Source organism: Theobroma umbraticum, unplaced genomic scaffold (assembly GCF_002168275.2).
Source record: "Theobroma umbraticum cultivar Fairchild unplaced genomic scaffold, ASM216827v3 scaffold_56.0, whole genome shotgun sequence".
In the NCBI taxonomy this organism is placed as follows: domain Eukaryota; kingdom Viridiplantae; phylum Streptophyta; class Magnoliopsida; order Malvales; family Malvaceae; genus Theobroma; species Theobroma umbraticum.
Genome location: NW_018397256.1, coordinates 3,023,448 through 3,044,480, shown reverse-complemented (window position 1 = coordinate 3,044,480; position 21,033 = coordinate 3,023,448). Strand labels below are relative to the sequence as shown.

The 21,033-nt window shown below is 33.8% G+C and overlaps 2 protein-coding genes and 1 pseudogene across 2 annotated transcripts in view; 1 reads left to right on the top strand and 2 right to left on the bottom strand.

Moving 5' to 3' along the window:
* The window catches only part of LOC110410493 (PA-domain containing subtilase family protein), an 11,004-nt gene extending 10,414 nt beyond the window's left edge, over window positions 1–590 (bottom strand). Inside the window, exons 1-2 of the mRNA XM_021420214.2 lie at window positions 267–590; window positions 15–101 (exon numbers count right to left, since the gene is read on the bottom strand). The gene's annotated coding sequence lies outside the window, so the exon portion shown is untranslated. The remainder of the gene's footprint in view (window positions 1–14; window positions 102–266) is intronic.
* A 15,139-nt stretch (window positions 591–15,729) lies between these two features.
* LOC110411174 (pentatricopeptide repeat-containing protein At1g11290, chloroplastic pseudogene) lies at window positions 15,730–18,832 on the top strand (annotated as a pseudogene).
* LOC110411173 (pentatricopeptide repeat-containing protein At3g62470, mitochondrial-like) lies at window positions 17,887–20,794 on the bottom strand. Its single transcript, XM_021421215.2, has 2 exons — window positions 18,735–20,794; window positions 17,887–18,026 (listed from the first exon to the last, which is right to left on the bottom strand). Exon 1 carries the CDS (start codon window positions 20,709–20,711, stop codon window positions 18,828–18,830), a length of 1,884 nt encoding a protein of 627 aa, XP_021276890.1. The 5' UTR covers window positions 20,712–20,794; the 3' UTR covers window positions 17,887–18,026; window positions 18,735–18,827.
* Between the last annotated feature and the right edge of the window lie 239 nt (window positions 20,795–21,033).

Here is a 21,033-nt window from a genome sequence, read left to right as displayed (position 1 = left end):
AGAGAAAATATTACCGAAGAGACACTAAAACCCGATCCAATCCCGCCAAAGCTTGCTTTTGTTATTTACATTCACGTCAATCTGCGTCAACGTCCTTTTATCTACGATTCAAGCGAAGAATAATTACCAAAATGAACTCAAAAAAATTGAAAAATAAATAAAGAAAGGAAGGAAGGAAGAAAGAAAGAGCAGAATCTCCATTACCATTTTCGGTGGTAAAGAAGATCGTAGATAAAAAAAAAAAGAGGAGGAAAATTTAGACTTACGCAAGCATTAAAGACGGGAATCGAGGAAGCTTTGATAAGACGATTTTATCAAAGCAGCAAAGGAAAACAAAAAACAGAGAAAAGTGAATGTGAAAAACAGAGGAGAAAATGATTGGATCAGAGAGAGAAAGAATATATTGATTCACATTTGCAGAGATAAGATCAGTTCACGCAGATCTTTCATTCAAAGCGAGAAAAGAAAACGCTGAGAAAAAAGAAACAAAGAAGAAAAAGGAGTAAGAAAGAGATCCAAGTGATGGAGAAAGGAAAGTGTGTATGTCGATTTAGTGTGTTTTAGTGAGGGAAGAGAGTGAGTGAGACTGTGCAAGGTAGTTGAGTCCTTTTATTATATTTAATAACTATGCTTTTAAAAATTAGAAATTAATTTTATAAAAATCATTTACGCTTTATTTCACCGATTTATATAAAATTTTTACTCATATATACTATTTATTTATATTTTAATCGTGTTTACGTAATTACATTAAATTTAAATTTATCAAATCACATCATATTCATATTATGTATAAAATTACTAATGCTAATCAAAGTGAAGACGATGATAAAGTGATGATTATCATCTCTCAATTTTTAATTTTTTATTATTTATATAAATAAATTTTAATATATATTATTTAATTAGTTTTTATGTAAAAATTCAAATTCGTTATTATACTGAGTAGACCACTATTTTCACTTGATGGTATCAAACATCGGATAAAGAATTTTTTTTAATATAGAAACTATTTTATAATTTTTTATTTTTCATTACGTGTTTCGACGAGGACTTGCAGACAAGGAAGCGAAGATGACGGTGGAGTCATAGACAAATTATTACCGAGGTTGCATTATTTAATTATTTTTTATATTTATTATATAATTTACTTTTATTGTGTTATTTGTCAATTAATGTAATGACTTTTCCTTTTTTTTTTTTTTTCATGTGGCTTTTTGTTATCTTTAATGGTTGTTAGGGACATTCGCGCGCAAGCTGTCGGGGCGTTGTTCCAGTGAAATGACGAAACCACCCTTGGAAATTGGTTACGATAGTTGATGGGAGGCAGGGCAGCTGACGCGGAGAGCGAATTCCCAGCCATTTAATCTTCCGCATTTACGCGCGTGTCTACCACTTTTTATATATATATATTTTTTCCTATTTATAGTATTTTCTTTTCCTTGTATAAATGTTTTCTTATTCAATTATTCAAAGATACATACTTTAAAAACAAGAGCTTTTGTCATAAATAATTTGGAACTCTATTATTATTTTTTTTGTTTTGGTTAATAAATGTTAAGGTCAAACATTGCCGCAATTGTCTCATAATAAAAATTAATTTTAAGATTTTCAAAAAAGTGAACAATTAAATGGTCAAAAGGTGAGTGTAGAATACATTATGTGCGTACAAGATCAAAGGTTCCCACTTAATCAGCTACTTTGCCCAACTTTTCCTAATTAAATTGCCTTCTTTTGATTACAAAAATGTTTAGAATTTAGAGTAAACATATAAGCTTAGACTCTGAGCGACTAGAAGGTTTGAGGAGAAAACAAAATAATACTAATAAATAGTGACAAAGACAAATTCCCCTAATTTCTAGTTTTCTTTTTATATGTAATATTGATAAAAAAAAGTTAGGCATGTTCAAAAGAAAATCTAGAATCTGACCTTGAAAACATCTCCAATTACTCTTCCCTAAATAGATATGAATACTTAATTAGCGAGTTAAAGCATAACGCTTAATATTCAAGTCGTGTTTTCGATGTGAGATTAAGTAATTATAATTTGATTTAAAAATTAAAATTAAATATTTGACCTAATGTTTTAAAATGTTTTTTAATTTTTATTTTTCTATTGTATTCAATTAAACTATTATATTTTTATTTAAGTTAAATAGATTTTTATAATTAAGGATTGATTAATTGTTATTAACCAAAATGTTACATGTTATTTTCTACTTACATGATATTGACGTAGAAAGTGAAAAATATCATTAATAATGTCATTATGTCACATCATTGTCCATTATAACATGTCGATATACCATGTTAACACCACGTGTTATAAAATAATAAGTAACATTTTAATTATGAAATTTAATCAATTATTAATTATAAGAGTTTATTTAATTTAAAATAAAAATATAAAAATTTAATTAAACGTAATAAAAGAATAAAAATTTATTTAAATTTTTTTAAAACATTTTGAAACTTTTTTAAGATAATATATCTAAATATTTTGATTTAAAATTTTTAATTTAGATCTTTTTGGTAATAAAAAATTGATTTTAATTGATAAAATCATTTACCTCGACAAAAATTGATGTTAAGTTTCGGTCTTACTAATAAACTATTCTATTACTATTAATACTATTTAGTAATGAGATAATTGTTTACGCCCTAATAACCATAACAAATATTTTTAAAATCTTTAAGATCACTCATTAACACAATCTATTATTTATTATGCTCATAAACTATAAGAAACGTAATACCGTAGTAACTTAAAAGTACAAAGTAGAAATAAAGATTGGTGGTTGGCAGTAATTATCAATGTGTCAGCTGATGAGGACTAAGGGGGTTCACCCACAATGTCACAGGACTCTACCTCCTTTATTATGGCTTGCAATAAATTATGAAATTTTCAGGTAGAATAACTGCAATTTAATCAATAAGTGGTACCATATTTAGGATAATATCGTGTATTAATAACTAAAAGTAAATGTATTAATGTATAATATTCATTTTATTATTCTTGTAAAAATAAAGGAAATTAAGGTGACTTTTTTTTTAATTCGTTAAAATCTCTATTAAAAACGAGTAAATATATAACTAAAATTTAAAAAAAAAACAGCTAAATTTAAAAGGTACAAGGACTAGATCAATAACTTATAAAAAGTTAGTAATTAAAAATAATAGGTATACCGAAAATCTAACTTACTTATTTAAAAAATAATAGGTATAAAAAAATTTCATGAATTTAACTTAAATATTGACCCAAAGATAGTATGAAGAGATCATTAATTTAAACATGAATGTTGACTTAATTTCTTACGATACTGATCAACAGGGTCAACAAGATGAATAGAGTTTGTGGATTCACTAACATGTATGCCCTCAATGAGGTATCGAAGAAGAAAAGGCTATGGGAGGAACTAATTGAGGCCATGACAAAAAGTGAGGTCATGTGGTGTGTGAGGGGGATTTTAACACAATGAGATATTAGCATGAAAAAATAAGCAGAGGTAAGGTAGGAAGATTAGCTGTTGTGTTTGAGGATTTTATCAATATCTTGGTCTGGTTGATCTACCTTAAATACGAGATAAATTTAGTTAGTGTGACTACTATGAGGGTTTGGTTTTCTATCGATTAGATGGATTCTTATTGGACATTGAGTGGCTACAATATGAACAGGGGCTTTTCCAAGAATGTCTGCCAAGTTTTCTCTTAGACTACTACTAAGTGATATTAAGGTCAAACAACACTGATTGAGGGCTTAAACCCTTTCATCTATTCAACTAGTAGCCAGATGAAAAGAGTTTTCAAGAGTTGTTGTTAGGTTTTTGGGAGAATAGTGGCTAGGAAGGAGTAGAAAAGAAAGAGATATATAAAGTAAGCTAAAGGATATGAAAGCAATTATTAAAGACTGAAGAACAAAGGTGTTGGAAAACACATAATTGCAAATGTCTTGAGAAAATACTTAAAGAGTTAAATTCTCAATGTTAGGCGATGGGATATAAGGAGGAAAAATAGATAGAGATAAAGGACAAAAAATGCTAAGTTATGGGCACTTTAATGCAAGGAAAAAATGGAATAGATGCAAAATCGAGAGTTAAATGATGGAGATTGAAATACAAAGTATTTCCACAATATAGCTGACATCAAGGCGTTGTAAAGACACTTGGGAGTTGTGAATGACACCAATCGTGGCGAGTTTGAAAACCCCACTAAGGTGAATCATCAATCTTGGCAAGGTTGAAAGCCCGACTAAGGTGAAAAATAGCCAAAATCTCACTTTGGTTAACTAAGTCAAAGATACTAAAAATCTCTTACTTTTTAAAAAAAGCCTAGAGAAATAAACACTCCTACTTAAGAAAATATTATTTATTAACTCTCAACTTGAATGTCTCATAACTAAGCTTAAAGGTCTTATTTATAGTATTATAGGCCTACGTCCTAATAAAATTATACTTTTAGTTGTCAATACAATTAGAATAATTAATAAGAGATTTAAATAAACTAGGTGTTCTGTTCCTAAATAAAACATAACTAGCTTAAAGTCCTAATACAAGTAAAAGAAGAATTTTATTATACCTATAATTCTTAAATAATAATAATCTAATAATATACTCCTAAATCAACTAAAATTAGCAAAAACTAAATTAAAGAAAATACAATCTTAGACGCTTCCGCGTCAATGGCTTTTAAAAGGAGGAAAATAAATCACATTGAGAGAATTCAAGGGGTAGCATGGTTAAGAGATGATCCACTGGGCATCAAAGAAGAAGAAGAAGTGGCCAATCATTTGGCAAAATTGTATAGTGAAAAAATGGTTCTAGATCTGGTTAACTTTGACTATTAGTTTAGGAAACTCAATAAAAACTTTGCTAACTACTTAGAAAAGCCATTTAAGGAAGATGAAGTTTGGGAAACAATCTAATGATACTCTGGGAACAACCTCTTAGGGCTAGATAGATATAATTTCAATTTTTCAAGAATCAATGGAATGTGGTGAAATTCATGAAAGAATTTTATGAACACGAACAACTTTGGTGCAGGGTGAATGCATCATTTATTGATTTGATACCCAAGATTCCAAATCCCAATAGTTTGAGTGAGTGTAGATTGATCAACTCAATGGGCAATTTGTACAATATTATGGCTAAGACTTTGGCCAACAAATTGAGAAGTGTAATTGATGAAGTTATTAGGAGGAACCAATTTGCTTTCCTTAAAAAAAGGCAATTGATGGTTGTGCACTTATAACTGTTATTTAGGAAGAAAAAACTCAATATCTTTCATTAACAATATATCGCCTATATATACAACCTGCACATCTCTAAAATAGGAAAAGAATAAGGAAAATAATAAAAATAAAATCCCTATAATTATGATGATTCTCAATCCCTATAATTATGGTGATTTCTAATTCTTATAATTACGTTTATTAATAAAAATATATATACGCATTCCTATTCTATAACACTCTCCCTCAAGCTAGAATATAGATGTTAATCATGCCCAACTTGCTATGAATATAATCAACTTGAGGTCCATTCAATGCTTTTGTAAAGATATCTCCTAGTTGGTCTTCAGTTTTAACATATCCTGTAAAGATGAACTTCTGTTGAATCTTTTCACGAACAAAATGGCAATCAATTTCAATATGCTTAGTTTGTTCATGAAACACGCGATTGGAGGCAACATGGAGAGTAGCTTGATTATCACACCACAGCTTTGTCGGTAAAGAAGACTTAAGGCCAACTTCACTTAATAGCTGATACATCCATACTACTTCACACACAGTTTGTGCAATAGTTCTGTATTCTGATTTTGTACTAGACCAAGATACTACATTCTGCTTCTTACTTTTCCATGAAACAAAACTTCTTCCAATAAAAACTCAATATCTCATAGTGGATCTCCTATCACTCTTGGAACCTGCCCTATCTGCATTTGAAAAACATTCAATATTAGTGTGTCCATGATTTCCATAAAATAGACCACATCTTGGAGCCTCCTTCAAATAACACAGGATTTGTTCCAAAGTTGCCCAATGGTTAATTGTTGGAGAAGACATAAATTGACTTACAACACTAATAGAGTATGCAATATTAGGACAAGTCACTATGAGATAATTCAATTTTTCAACCAACCTTCTGTACTTTTCAGGGTCTTCAAACAATTCACCATCTTCTTTTGTAAGTTACAAATTAGGAGTCATTGGTGCATTACACGGCTTAGCACCTAATTTTCCTATCTCAATCAATAAGTCAAGAATATATTTTCTTTATGACAAAAATATACTTTTCTTACTCTTTTCACTTAAACACCCAAAAAATACTTTAACAACCTTAAATTTTTTGTTTGAAATTAGGTATGAAGAAAGGATTTGAGAGATGAAATACCTGCAGTGTCACTCCTAGTAATGAGAATATCGTTAACACATACTACTAGTAAGATTATGCCTGCCTCAGACTGTTTATAAAACACTAAGTGATCACACTTACTTCTTTTCATCCTAAACTCTTGAACTGCCTTACTGAATTTGCCAAACAAGCACGAGGACTTTGTTTCAAGCCATACAAGGATTTTGAAAATGGCAGACTTTCCTATACTCTCCCTGAGCAACAAACTTAGGTGGTTGCTCCATATACACTTTCTTTTAGAGGTCATCATGTAAAAAAGCATTATTGATATCTAATTGATGTAAAGGCCAATCATAGGTAGCCACCATATGAATAAACGAACAGAGGTAAGTTTAGCTATTGAAAAGAAAGTATCAGAATAATTAACACCATAAGTCTGGGCATACGTTATAGCAACAAGATGGGCTTTAAGGTGAACCACTTATCCATCAAGATTTACCTCAACAGTAAACACCCATTTGCACCTAATAGCTTTCTTCCTAGCAGGCAAATCTACTAAATCCCAAGTACCATTACCATCTAAAGCCACCATATTCTTTACCATAGCAACACATTAGCTAGGATGGGACAAGTCATCATGAACTATTTTAGGAATTGAAACAGAATCCAATGATGCAACAAACGAACTAGAAGAAGAAGATAAGTGATCATAAGAAACAAAAGGTGAAATAAGATAAGTACACTAACATTTACCTCTGCGAAAAGCAATAGGAAGATGAAGACTAGGATCATGATCACTAAAGACTGGATCTGACAGTGAAGGGATTAGTAAAGGGCATGTGGGTTGAGCTTCTAGTCGTTTGGAATAGACATGGACAATAGGTGGCCGAGTAGGTGTAGGATCAAGTGCAAGAATATCTGTGGTACTAACAGGATGGGTTACAGTATAAACTAGTAGATCATCTTCCTCTTCCTAGCTATCACAACTAGAAGATGAGGAAAAAAAAAGTATTTTCAAGGAAAGTGACATCTGCGGAGATAAGATATCGGTTAAGAGTAGGAGAATAACATCTGTAATCTTTCTAAAGACGAGAATACCCAAGGAAACACACTTGAGAGATTTTGGATCTAATTTGGTGACCTGGGGACGAACATCACGAACAAAACATGTACAACCAAATATCATAGGTTTAATAGGAAACAAAGACTTGGAAGGAAAGATGACAATATAGGGAATATCACCATGAAGGACAGAGAAACACATCCTATTAATCAAAAAACAAGCTATGGAGACAGCATCAGCCCAAAACTGTTTAGGAACTTTCATCTAAAAAAGAGGTGCTCGGGCTACCTAAAGGAGATGTCTATTTTTTCTCTCGAGAACTCCATTTTGAGAAGGTGTATCAATACAAGAAGATTGATGGAGAATGCCATTTTGAATCATATAAGATTGAAATTTATCATAAAAATATTCTTTGGCATTATCACTTCGCAATGTGCTCATAGAAACATTAAATTGTGTTTTTATTACAACACAAAAGGCACAAAAAATAGAGAATAACTCAGAACGATTTTTTATTAAGTATAGCCAAGTGACACAAGAATAGTCATCAACAACAGTAACAAAGTATTTAAAACCAGATTTAGACACAATAGGACAAGAACCCCAAACATCACAATGGATTAACTTAAAAGTGAACATAACCCATTTATTGACTATAGACATTGAAGGGAGACGATGATGTTTAACAAACTGACATGACTCACAATCCAATGAAGATACATTTTGAAATTGAGGGCATAATTTTTTTAAGGAAGACAGAGAAAGATGTCTTAATCGACAATACACTTCAAAGGGGTCCATACACTTCAAAGGGGTCAATACACTTGAACAAGCAATGGATCATGGTACCTATTTGTCAAGGTAGTAGAGACCTCCAGACTCATGATCTCTACTAATAATCCGCTTCGTCGTAAGCTCATGAAATTGATAGAAATAGAGAAAAAATGAGATACAACAATTCAAGGCTCGAGTGAGTTTACTAATAGAGGTTAGATTAAAAGAAAACTTAGGTAGATTTAAGACATTGGAAAATGAAATTAATGGAGTTGGATTAATAGTTCCAGAACCAAGAACACAAGAGGTTGATATATCAGCTAAAGTAACACTAGAAGAGGTTGTATGTGATTGGAAAGTGAAAAATATATTTGAATTCCTTGTCATATGATCTGAGACACCAGAATCAATAACTCATTTGAATGATGAGAAAATAAGACATGTAGTGGAGTTACCTGACTTAGCGATAGCCGTGATAGAAGAAGTAGTGGATTTTAATAATTTTTGGTATTGAGAGAATTGAGCAAATTCATCTGCAAAAACTAGAATAGTCTTATCAAAAGATGAGGTATTAAAAGCTGTAACATTTGTTGATTGACCTCGCTGAGACTTATTTTGGAGTTTCTTACAAAAACGCTTTGTATGGCCTAACTCATGATAATAATAGCACACAATTCCTCCTGACTCTTGACTATGACTATCAACATCTCAATTATAATTACCTGTTCCCCCTCCTCTATTACCACTTATATTATTCTGATGACTTACAAGAGCATTGTTATTAGTCTGAGCCAACATGAAGCTAGAGCTTTCTGTATGTAGTACTCTCGTAAAGGTGTCATGCAAAAAGGAGATCTCAAAATCAGAAAGAATCTGAGATTTGATAGTGTTAAGCTCTAGAGGGAGACCTGTAAGAAAACTCATAACTGCTATTTACTCCTGTTGAGCCTATTAAACCTTCACATCAGGACTAAAAGGTAAGAGAACATTAAACTCGTCATAAATTATTTTAAAATCTATAAAATAGGTTGTGAAAGACCTATCTTATTTCTCTACACAATAAAATGCTTTACATACCTCATAAATATGAGAAATATTTCCTTCACCAGAATATAAAAATCCAAATAATCCATCAACTCTTTAACAAATTCAAAATGATTAATAAGGCTAGTAATCTCACTATTAATGAAATTTCAAATATGCAAGAACAACCATGCATCTTCCCTCATCCAGGTTTATCCTGTATTGTCAATAGAAGGATCGTTAGTAATATGATCATCTTTACAATGCTTCTTAAATAGACCCGAACTGTCTTGCTCCAATCTAAATAATTAGAACCATTAAGTTTATGCTTTGTGATCTTTGTCATCATAAGAATCACATAAGTCACTACCATTAATTTTTTCTCTGGCACAAACTCTGTCATCTTGAAATCCCAGTAACAAAACTTAACAAGAATACCAAACTATCTTACTGAAACCTTTTGACGTGAAGACTAGAAGAGAAAATCGAAGTGAATCTCTAACAAATGGCTGGCATATGGAATAGAACCAAAAACTAAAAGCGGCATGCGACAGCCACTTATGGGGACTCTAGTGGCAAGGTTCTAGGAAGAAGTTGATCAGCAGGTGAGTCTCCTTCTAGTGCCAGCTATAGGATCAAATTGTCATCTTATATGGGTGACCTAGGTTTGGGTGTAAAAGAGAAACTAAGAACTCTATTTCAATGGAAACAGATCTGCCAAAACAGCTCTAATACCATGTTGTTTAGGAAGCAAAACCTTAGCATCTTTCATTCATAATACATCACCTATATATACAGCCTACACATCTCTAAAGAAAATAAAGAAAATAAAATTTTTATAATTATGATGATTCCCAATCTCTATAATTATGGTGATTTCTAATTCATATAATTACATTTATTAATAAAAGAATATTTACACATTCCTATTCTATAACAATAACCAACAAAATGGTGGGTTGGATGAAGAAAAAAAATGGTGGGGTGATTTAAAAGTGGATTTCAAGAAAGCCTATGATAGCATGAGTTGGATCTTTTTTATTTAATTATGAAAAAAATGAGATTAAGGGAAAAATGGAAAAAATGGATTAAAGAGTGCATTACTTTTGGTTCAATCTTAATGTTAATTAATGGATCCCCAATGAGGTAATTTTGCATGGAGAGGGGATTGAGATAAGGATGGCTGCTATTGCCTTTTGTATTTAACATGGTTGTAGATGCTTTTAGTTGTATGTTGAGAAAGGTAGAAGAATTCGGGGTGTACAAGGGGCTTGAGATAGGGAATAATGGGTTATTAATCACTTATCTTCAGTATGCTGACAACATGATATTGTTTTGTGAGCTTAATTTTGGAGAACGTTATGGCATTGAAAAGAATATCTTAATATTTCCAAAGTGTCTCAAGACTCAAAATTAACTTTCACAAAAACCACTGGATAGGAATAGGAGTTGATTAGAGAGTTGCAGAAAGTTGGGCGAGGAGTATTTGATGTCAGGTAGGAAAAACTCTCACCATATGTGTTAGGCTACCATTGGGTGCGAATCATAACTCCACAAAATTTTGGAAATCAATACTTGAACGAGTAGGGTTAAAACTTATTGGATGGAAAGTGAAAACATTATCCTTAGATGAAATAGTGACTTTACTTAGATTAGTGTTGACAAGGTTTCTAATATTTTGCATGTCGTTTCAAATTCCATCCATAAAATTGAAAAAATTCAAAGGAGGTTTCTGTGGGAGTGAGGAACAGAAAAGGAAAATTCACTTTGTGAAAATGGATAGGGTTTGTAATTATAATGAGTGTGGGGACATTGGGATTATGGACTTCAAAGTGAAAAATCATGCTTTGTTGAATAAGTGGATTTGGCGATATGGTAAAGAGAGAAATAATTTACAGAAAGAAGTGATAATGAAAATCGAAAATGATCCTTCCATTCTTCTGCCAAACACGAAGGCAAACAAGAGTGCAAATAAGAAAGTTTTAACAATATGGAAAAGAATTATTAGTCCCATTTCCCTTGCTAACAAATTTTTCTTACAAATGGTTTCTAACATTGATTTTGTAGTTGGTAATGGTGAAAATATTGTCTTTTGGCATGACGAGTGGATTAACAAGGTTATATTGACACATTGTTTTCCTAAAATCTTTGCATTGGCAACAAACAAAAGCAAAAAAAATTTTCTTTTGCCAAACATGAGGGCAAACAAAAGTGCAAATAAGAAAGTTTTAACAATATGGAAAAAAATTATTAGTCGCATTTCCCTTGCTAACAAATTTTTCTTACAAGTGGTTTCTAACATTGGTTTTGCAGTTGGTAATGGTGAAAATATTGTCTTTTGGCATGATGAATGGATTAACAAGGTTATATTGGCACATTGTTTTCCTAAAATCTTTGCTTTGGCAACAAACAAAAGCAAAAAAATTTTAGATTATGGCAAGAGGGATGATTCTAATTAAGTGTGAGACTTAAGCTTGAGGAGGAGTTTATTTTATTGGGAAATCAAACAATGGGAGCAATTGAGATAGACTCTTTGGGATTTTCAACTTAACAAGGAACTTAAAGATGATGTGGTGTGAAAAAGGGGCAGCTAGTAAAATCTATATGGCTAAGTCATTTTGTGAGCATGTTTTCACCCTTAGTGAAAAAATTGATAGCATGTGGAAACATGTGTGGGCAAACTTGACTTTATTTAGAGTTAAGATGTTCGTTTGGTAGTTGATGCATGATAAAGTTGTCATTAAAGACAAGTTAACCAAAAAAGGTATGCTTCAAAATAACTCAATATTATGCATGTTATGCAACGTGAAAAGAGAAACCTATTGTTACCTTTTTAGTACTTGTTGTGAGACATGGAAAATCTAGATAGGGTGGTGCAAGGCTTAAGGCTATGTTTAGACATCACCAAGGAATGTTAGATTCTTCTTTGAAGGGTGGAATAGAGCTTAGCTTGGTGGGATGGATAGAAAGATATGGAGAATGGCATAATTCGCAATTGTTTAGTTAATTTGGAAAAACAGAAACTAGATGGTGTTAGGTAAGAAAGAGTGCAATGTCAATTAGTGTTTACAATTGGTGAAACTTAAAGTGACTTCTTAAGTTAATGCCAAGTGGCTGAATGAGTACATTTACTGTTGGACACATATAGACAACTTCTAATTCACAGACAACTTGAAAAAATGTGTAAAGAAAGAAAAAGTGATTAAATGGGGGGAACCAAGGTAAGGATAGATGAAGTTCAACGTAGAAGGAGTTGCTAAAAGGTGCTCAAGACCTATTAGGATCAAAGGATTACCGCGAAACGCTAATGATGAAACTTAAATTATATTTGTCAAGTCCATTAGTACAAAAAATTCCAACTTAGCAATGATTATGGTAGTGAAGAAGTCCTTCTTCATTTTTTAGTATCTAAGTGGAAGGATGAGTATAAACTTGTCATTGAAAGTGACTCGAGCAACGATGTTAAATGGACCCAATACTTGGAGATAATACCTTAAAAGTTGAGGAAGTGGTCATTATAAATTGAGAGATTGAAAGTTGAGGAAGTGGTTACTACAAAGATTGGGGTGTAGTTGCAAACAACAATACTACATGTTTTCTAGTAGGTTTGTCATTGGCTATGGTTTGTATTTCTCTATAAATTGAGAGATTGAAAGTTGAGGAAGTGGTTACTACAAAGATTGGGGTGTAGTTGCAAACAACAGTACTACATGTTTTCTAGTAGGTTTGTCATTGGCTATGGTTTGTATTTCTTATCATTGTGTTGAATTGATTGTGCTACTGATGCATATCTTGCTCTAGTTATTGGTTAATGTGTCCTTTGGGATGGTGTTATGGTTGCTGGATTTTTTATTTTTTGTGCTGTGAATTGTGGGGAGGGGTTGCAACCTTTTTTTTCTGTATGGGGTTGTCAAGGAATTATTTTTTTATAAGGTCGAGCGCGAGAATGTAAAATGAAAGTTTGATGTGTTTTTTTTTCTTAATGCATGTGTATGAAGGCAAGGGCTTGGGTTATGTTTTTGAAGGGGATGGGTGATATTGAGGGATATTGGGGAACTATACTTGTTTGTGTAGTGGAGTATACAGTCCAATATCATAAGGTTTTTTTTAAAATTTATTGGTGATGTATTGGAAGGAGGGAAAAAATTCTTTCAATCAATGGTCATTAAAGAAGTTGCATAATTTTAAAAAAAAAATAGTTATTAGTATATTTTTGAAAGAAAAAAGAGAAGAGTTACGTCTCATAGTATCAAATGGAAGCTACCATGAGAATACTCCTTTAAGTCTTCATGAGAAAATACATATTTTTTTATATTTACATTATTCAAGACAAGGAAAAAATTATACTTTAACAACACTTGTTAAACAAGTTGAATGAAATTGGTAAATGAAAGATTTATTAGGTTGAGCTATTTTTCAAAGGAACGTGGCTTTCATTCTATTTGTAGTGGAATCCAATATTGCACCAGCTATCCTCAAGGTCCGCTCCTGCCTTTGAATATTGGATTTATTATTACATGTAAAGAGCTTTCAAACAAGAACTAGTTACCAACCCGTGCTATGCCGTTGGAGTTATTAATTGACATTAGTAACATCATTTTGTTTGAAAATCATTTTGAATAGTTAAATAATTTGATAATATATTTTAAGGTAAAATATTATCACACTTTTAAGTTTTAATTGAAATTTTAGATGAATCTATTAATTTTCGAAATAAATACTTCGTTTCAAAAAAAAAATCTTTTGGTAAACACATAGATATAGTTATTAATCAAATGTTAGTGTTACTATTAATTTGATGATATAATAATATTGAAATGATTTTTTAATAATTTTAATAAATACTATTATATAATTTTTATTTTTTTTAATTAATTTATATATATATATATATATACATAGAGAGAGAGATAGAGTTGGGCTTATACTAATGTTATAACTTTGAATCATTACACACTTTTAACATCTTTTTACATAAATATACTATATTTTACTCTTTTCAAATATGATGCTTTGTATATAGGGACAGACGCATATTTCAATTAATTGTAAATGTCTGATTTTTTGGGTTGACAGAAAAGAGTGTACAGAGATTTATGTACGGACAAATCAGAAAAATGTAGATTTGTTTTCGGTATCCAGAGTTTGGAGATTGGAGCTTTTCTCACAGTTGCTTGCCCAAGCACATGTGAGGCTGCCCCACCACCGTTGTCGTTTGCTTATACACCACATGTGACTCACTCACTCCAATTCATTACACCCCCAATTATTCCAATTCCCAAACATATGAAAACTAATCATACAAAATTAAACCCTTTTTATCTCTCTTTAACAAATATTTACTATGCAAGAAGAAAATATATCTAAGCCATGATTAGGTTGGTCCCCCCAATAATCATTCATTCTATCTTGTGCATAATCCTAGATTATCCTATACTCTCTAGCCTTCACAAATTTTTTCTCTTTGGAAGGATTGTCATGTGACCTCCTTCGAGCTAATAAATAAATAACCATATGTTTAATTTCTTCGAAGCTTTAACCATGACATGAAGCCTTTAACTCAAATTGCAATTGGTTTTGTCACTTCATGTGAGTCGTTTTTATTGAGAGTTGCTTTGAAACAGTGATGGTATTAAGAGGAGGTTGGTCCATTATTTAGTCCTATGTGGGTATACATGTGCCTACAAAGATATCAACTTCATCACTGATTGATCAACAAGTAGGATATGCACCTATTGTCATCATCCACAACCATGAATTTTTTTTATTTTTTTAAAGTTTATTTGATCACATACATACCTATATATTGCATTATCGATCTAGAGCCACTATGACTTATATGTTCATAAATGCTTAATTTCCTTTTTATTATTTTAAAGAAAAGAAGAGTTCGAGAGGGAATGGTTCAAGTCTGGTAAGGTGATTTTGTCCCATGTAACATGCATGCTTGGTCATCTACTTAGTGAGCATTAAAGTTATACCTAATATGAATAAACATATATATAAATCCCAATGCAAAAAGGCTTTTGAATTACTCCTAGTATAATGGGTGGTTAGACTTCAAAGCAGCACATGATTATTGAGTGGGGGATGAAGGATTGGAAAGGAGCTTTGGGAATTAATTAATAGAGTTGATTGCATGATTACTGTCATGCAAATAGATGGAAAAGTCTACTAGAGTCATTGCTATGAGTGTTGTGGTATGCTCTTCTCCATTTTACATGAGCAAGAGAAAATTGGTTAAATTGGTGAAAAAGACATGGGTAGGGGTGGCCAGCCCTTTGGTAAAAAGGGGACAAAAGTTGTTGCCAATGTGACAAAAAAGGGCCAGACTTTTTGGGTGATTGAAAGAGACCAAATCATCCTCAATAATCCCATCTTTTTGTTTACTTTTAAGATTTTCATAGGTGATGCTTATGATCACCACCCTTGAATTTGCTGCTTCCTCCTTTCTAACCATTTTTGAGGAAAAAGAGAGAAAGCCAGAGCTAACATTAAACTTGGGATTGGAAAACCAAACCAAAATTATCGGCATCAAATGTTTTTCTCTTCCTCACATGCTATCAGCCACCTTATTTATTATCCCCAAGGATATAGGCTAGGGTTTGTTGTTGAGATGAGAAGTCATTACTCATTATACTATACTCTTCATTCTTAAGGGTCTTTAATAAATTATTGAAAATTTTAAACCCGTTGGGAATTAAAATTTTTGATAAATTAAAATTTTACTCTCTTAGCATTCCTTCTAGGGGCTTTTCTCCCTAAACAATGTGCATTAAACTTTTATGTTCAATTTTTGGGTGTTTTATTAATTTAAAACCAAATTGGGTACTTACTCAAATGGGGCAATCTACTTAGAAATCTATTAAACCCAGCCCAAGTCATTTGCCCCATAATCCTACCATGTTGTCCTTTGGTAGTTACCCAAATTCCCCTTTGTATTTTTTTCCATAAGCCAAACCCAGGTAAGTCGCCTTTGCTCTCTTTTAAATCCAGAATTTCCCTCTCCCAAGCCTCAACCGGGCCTGGTAATTGGAAGACAATTGAACTTGAGTTTAATGGATGATTTCATGATTTAGGATGGTCCCATTTTTCTTCTTGAATCTGGGTTCCTGGCACAGGATGTTAAAGGAGAGGAGAACCTTCACATTTGTAATTGCTGTATCTGGTGGCTAGATTAAATGGTACCTGAAACTATTGGCTCGCTTTTGCACCACTGCTCCAAAACCAAGGCATTTCGCAGCGGTCTTTCACTTCATGCTGCCGTCTTCAAGGCTGGTATGCAGGCAGATGTCATTGTCTCCAACCATGTCCTCAACATGTATGCTAAATGTGGCAAGACTAGATTTGCTCGTCAGGTATTTGATGAAATGTCTGAAAAAAACCTTGTTTCTTGGTCTGCCATGATCTCGGGTTATGAACAGTCTGGGGAGCCCTCATCAACACTTGAGTTACTTTCCCAAATGCGCCTTGTACCCAATGAGTACATATTTGCCAGTGCGATTAGTGCTTGTGCCAACCTTTTGTTGTTAGTGGAAGGACGACAAATTCATGCTCAATCATTGAAGTACGGATACGCGTCTGTCTCATTTGTTTCTAACTCCCTTATCTCAATGTACATGAAATGTGGTCATTCTAGTGAGGCATTGTCAGCGCATTCTGGGGCATCAGAACCAAACGCTGTATCTTATAATGCTCTGATTACTGGATTCGTAGAAAACCAGCAGCCTGAAAATGGTTTTGAAATTTTTAAACATATGCATCAACAAGGCCATATGCCAGATCGCTTTACTTTTGTGGGATTACTAGGGAGTTGTGCTGATTTAGATGCTTTATATAGAGGAATGGTATTGCATTGCCAGACAATCAAACTTGGACTTGACTCCACTGCTTTTATAGGTAACGTGATCATGACAATGTACTCAAAGTTTACTTCCATACAAGAGGTAGAGAAGGTCTTTGAGTTCATCAAGGAAAAGGATGGCATTTCTTGGAACACTTTTATAGCTGCTTGTTCTCATTGTGAACATCATGAAAAGAGTTTGAGAGCTTTCCGAGAGATGTTTAATGAATATCATACAAGACCAGATGATTTCACTTTTGCCAGTGTCCTCTCTGCATGTGCTGCGCTTGCTTCAATACTTTACGGCAAGCAGATTCATGCTTATCTGATAAGAACAAGACTGACCCCAGATGTTGGTGTTGGTAATGCGCTCACAAACATGTATGCTAAATGTGGTTCCATTGCATATGCATACCACATATTCAACAGGATGTCTCATCACAATCTTGTCTCATGGAACACCATCATTGCTGCATTTGGAAATCATGGGCTTGGAAGCAGAGCCCTCGAACTCTTTGAGCAGATGAGAGCCATTGGATTAGAGCCAGATTCTGTGACATTTGTTGGACTTCTGATGGCTTGCAATCATGCTGGTTTGGTAGATAAAGGCCTTCATCTTTTTAATTCTATGCAAGAAACCCACGGTATTGCCCCTGATATAGAGCATTTTTCTTGTCTTATCGATTTGTTGGGACGAGCTGGGAGATTAGATGAGGCAGAGGATTACATGAAGAAGTATCCTTTTGGACAAGATCCAGTTGCCTTAGGGAGCCTGCTGTCTGCGTGCAGACTGCATGGAGATGTAGTCATGGGGGAACGTTTAGGTAGACAGCTTCTGAAACTTCAACCAGTGAGCACTTCACCTTATGTATTATTGTCAAACTTGTATGCGTCAGATGAGATGTGGGATTGTGTTGCGGAGGCGAGGAAGATGTTGAAGGGAAGTGGACTGAAGAAGGAAGCTGGGTACAGCCTGGTTCAAGTGAAGGGAAATTTTGTAAAATTTACAATAGGGGATTTTTCTCATGCAAGGATTGATGAGATGATGGACGCACTCAAAACTTTAGCTTGTGAAGCAGGCGCCATTTCTTTGGATCTTACATCCTAGTCTTTTTCATTATTTTTATTCACTTTAAATATCTATTTAATTTATAGACACAATCAATATAATTGGAATATGACTCAAATTATTAATAAAATAACTTGAGTAATTTAACATTCAAGATTACTAAAACCCAAAATACTTGAAGCTGTAGTGATTTGAATTCGTAATAAAACTAATTTAAATGCAAAGTGATCTCAAAACAAAATGGCACAATTACAAAGTTGACACTTGATTGGCTCAATAACCACCTCTACTAAATACCTTGCCCTAGTTTGCTCTTTGATGCAAAATAAAGAAATAAAAGCAGGAAAATTAGGGTTCCATTTTCGAACCAAGCAAAAGCTAACAGCAACCCTATCATTTGGCTTGCATCATATTTAAGTATAAACCTCAGCAGTCAGCTCCATTATCAAAAACACAAAGCTCAGAAAAGAACCCAGACGGACACACAGGTGGACAAAAAAATCAAAGATATTGCACACAACAAGCAAGGATACAATTGAAGAGCAGAAAAAGGAATCAAGAACAAAACTATAACACTAGAAATACAGGATGCAACAACTGGATAATACTTACAAAAAATAAGAAAAGTCGTGTGAGACCAAGTAAAGTGAGCAGACTATGATCCACAAGTCACACGAAACCAGAGTGAAACAGCTCATAAGCATGCTAGATGCACCTTCCATCAGTTTTGAAGGGACGGTTTCTCTTAAGCCTTTTCTTCATCATCTCAGCCCATCTCGTAAAGGTATTAGCAGCTTCAAACTTACCAGAGAACTTCATCTTTTGAGCCAAATCCTCAAGAATGTCAGGTTTCCCAGCTCTAGAGAAATCAGCTCCAAACTTGTTGTAATCAAGATGAGGAGCTTTCATTCCTTTCTCCATCATTTCTTCTAAAAATTTACAAGCCTCTCCTGATCTACCTAGACTGATCAGTCCTCCAATGAAAATAACATATGCATTATCATCAGGGCAAATCCCCTTTTCATTCATCTCATCCCAAATTGCACGACCCATGTCATAGTTTCTGGTCTGGAAGAACGATTTCATGATCATGTTGAAAGTGTGAATTGTTGGTTGAATTCCACTCTGAATCATCTTCTTGTATACCCTCATTGCATCCTCCAGCATTCGTTGCCTTGTCAACAATTTAATCAGGGCATTGTAGGTTTGGCCATCAGGTGGACAGCCCTTTTCTTGCATCTCCTTTAACAATCTGTAAACCACATCCATCCTTTTCTGATTTCCAAAACCAGTGATCAAACACGTGTAAACTGCTGCATCTGGCTGACATCCAGAATCAAGCAGCTCATCAAAATATCCAACTGCTTCATTCATCTTGGCTTGCTTGCAAAGCTCCCGAATGATAATCGTGTAGCTCCGAACATTAGGCAAAGGCCCCTTAGCCTTCATGACCTCAAACAACTTCACTGCATCACATCTCTTCCTACTCCTAAACAGCCCTTCAATCATAACATTATGTGCGACAATATCAGGCTTAAATCCCTTATCAATCATCTCATTCCACACCCTCCCTGCTTCCATCAAATTCCTCACCCTGCACCAGCCATTAAGCAATATCGTATATGTACTTAAATTGGGTGTAAACCTGTCTCTCAATTTCTCAAAAAGGGCTTGCGCTTCTTTTGCAAGCTTAACCCTCACAAGACTATCAAGCAAGAAATTAATAGTATCAACACCAGCTTTATATTTATACTTCTTCATTAACTCAAAGATCCCAATGGCTTTCTTCCTCTCCTTGGCGGCCGCAAAAGCTTTCATAGCAATAATAAAAGTCTCCATTGTCACAACACCTTTGGCACCCATCTCTTCGAGCATCGCTACCATGGTCTCAAATTGCCTATTCTTCGCTAAAACATTCATCATTTTGTTATAAGTCATGGAATCATGTTCAAACCCTGGCTTTTGTCCGGCCCAACAGAAAAACCTAAAGGCCGGTTTTCTGGCGTGCCGGAACCGTTCGAGCACATTCATGACCAAATCATGAGTAGGGTTAATCCCACATTCATCTAAAACGGCCTCCATGTTTCGATCTAAGCCAAATAAGTCATCGATCACCTTGCATATTCTCTCAACTTCCTTTGGGTCCACTCTAGACTTAAAGCTGTCACCAGAACTATCAGATTCATGGTCGGTTCCAGAATCTGTATCACAGTCAGTGAAGCTAGAGAAATTCCTATGATTGAAATCTAAAACATTGGGGGTCAAAGAAATGGAATTGGCTAGCAGTTTTTCTTGTAAATAATGGAGCGAAGAGGAGTGTGGCAAAAGAAATGGAATTTGACAATTAACACGACGGAGACTATAATAAGGAGAAGAAGGAAGCAAACTAAACAAGGGCAGAGAGCTACCACAAGGAAAGAACACTTGCTCTCCTCCACGTCGTCGTTTTTCTCGTAGTCTTGGTCTCTGATCGAGAAAGAGTAACTCTGAAGTTGGTTCGCCATGGAAAAACCTGTAACAAAGCTGAGAGTTGCCGTGTCGTCGAATGAAGCTCGTGACCTTGGTGGAAGTCCTCAGCCAAAGAGACATTTAACCGCCATTAAAGGGGGAGGGAAAGTGGAAAATGAGAAGTAACAGTGGACGAGTGCGCATGGATAAGTTCCTGGGGTTGCTCATTCTTGGGCTTGGCTGAGGATCCACCAGGGGCAAGGAGCCCATTTCACTGCGTTGAAAATTTGGTTTGATAGGAGTCGGGTACAGCATTCGGGAAAGGAGGGAGAAGAACAAGTGGGCGGTTATTAATTGGAATTTTGGTTTTTTTTTTTCATTCTTTTTAAAAGAGAAAAGGGATTCAATTTTTTTTTTAAAGATTATATATCAATTAATGAGTTAAATATTTAAATATTTAATT